General features: G+C 73.3%; 1 protein-coding gene across 1 annotated transcript in view; it reads right to left on the bottom strand.

Annotated features, from left to right (window-relative positions):
* ONECUT3 (one cut homeobox 3) overlaps positions 1-756 on the bottom strand; it is a 19297-nt gene extending 18541 nt beyond the window's left edge. Inside the window, exon 1 of the mRNA XM_019657185.1 lies at positions 3-756. Within this exon, the coding sequence (XP_019512730.1) occupies positions 3-756 (754 nt within the window). The remainder of the gene's footprint in view (positions 1-2) is intronic.
* Between the last annotated feature and the right edge of the window lie 721 nt (positions 757-1477).

The raw sequence follows: 1477 nt of genomic DNA, 5'->3' as shown, positions 1-1477 counted from the left end.
GCCCCCGCCGCTGCCGCCTCCGGGCAGCCCGCGGGCCAGCGCGTCCTCGGCGCGCCCCAGCAGCGCGGCGTGCGGTTCGAAGGCGGCGGGTGGCAGCAGCTTGTCCCCGGCCAGGTGGCCCGGTGCGCCGTAGGCGGCCAGCGGAGGCGGGGGCTGCGGGGCTCCGTGCAGCGCGGGCGGCAGCGCGTTGGGCAGCGGCGACAGCGGCGACCCCATTGCGGGCAGCTCCTTGCCGTAGGGCCCGTAGAGGTGGCCTACGGAAGCGAGCGCGGCGCGTTCGTCGCGCATGAGAGTGAAGCTGCCGCTCACGCTGGCGGCCAGGCGCTGCGGCGGGGGCGGCGGGGGCGGCGCGGGTGCCGGGTGCGGATGCGTGTGCGGGTGGCCGCCGTGCGCCCCGGCCGCTGCCGCGTGAGGGTGGAACTTGTCGGCCACTGCCGCAAGCGGCGGCAGGTGCTGCAGGGGCGTGAGCGTCGTGTAGGTACCGCCCAGGCCGGGCGCCTCGCAGGCCATGCCCATGGTCGGGTGCAGCGGGCCAGCCAGCTCCCCACGAAAGTCCGCGCCGCTGCCAGCGCCGCCCGCGCCCCCGCCGCCGTCCAGCAGGCTTGCCATGCCGGCCACCAAGCCCGGACGCCCGGGCGCCACCAGGCCGCGGTGCTGAGCTGCCGCCGAGCGCGCGTGGCCGGGGCTCAGCAGCTCGCCCGCCTGAGCGTGGGCCACGCCGTGCAGGCCCCCCAGGCTCTCCAGGCTCAGCTCCATGCTCGGCTGCCCGCCCACCGCGCGCGCTCAAGGCCGTTGCATGGCCCCGGCTCGCTCACCGGCCCGGCTGCGAGCACGGCCACCAGGATGTGGCGGGGCAGCCGCGGCCAGCGGCCGGGTCCGGGTCTGACGTCAGCGCCCCCGCCCACCCGCTCCCCTTACCGCCGCCTCCCGCCGCCTCGCTCTCCGCCCTCCCCGGCCCCCTCGAGCGCCAAGCCGGCCGGAGGGGGCCAGACTCGGGGCACCTGGGAGCTCCCGCCTCAGCTGCCACGCCGGCCGCCTGGGGACAACGGGAGGGGGTCCGAGGACAGACTCTGTCGAGGTGGGGCTGGGTGCCTCCTCTTCGTGCCTGTGATTCCGTGTTTCTCTGCAGAGGGTGAGGAAGGGCACTTTCCTACTAAGCGCCCCCAAGTCCATCTCCAGGGGTTGTGGCTGCTTAGGGCTTGCCATCCACGTGTCCCCCTCTCGTCCCAGCACACACGCAGACCCCAGGCACCTGCTTCTACCGTTTGGCGCAGAGTCACAGCCCCCTCACAAGACCTCTCTGGGGGAAGTGGTGCGGAAAGAGAGGTCCTCAGGGCCTGTTTGCCAGGGTGTTTGGATCTCAGGGTGTTCCTGAGTGTGGGTACCTGGACCTTAGTTTCCCCAGCTGTACAATGGGCAATGGTGCCAAGTGCCCCTCCCAATTCCAGGTCCTCCTTCTTTCTTCCAAATCCAGGGT

Source organism: Hipposideros armiger, unplaced genomic scaffold (genome assembly GCF_001890085.2).
Source record: "Hipposideros armiger isolate ML-2016 unplaced genomic scaffold, ASM189008v1 scaffold_275, whole genome shotgun sequence".
In the NCBI taxonomy this organism is placed as follows: Eukaryota; Metazoa; Chordata; class Mammalia; order Chiroptera; family Hipposideridae; genus Hipposideros; species Hipposideros armiger.
This window is presented reverse-complemented; position numbering and strand designations above follow the sequence as displayed.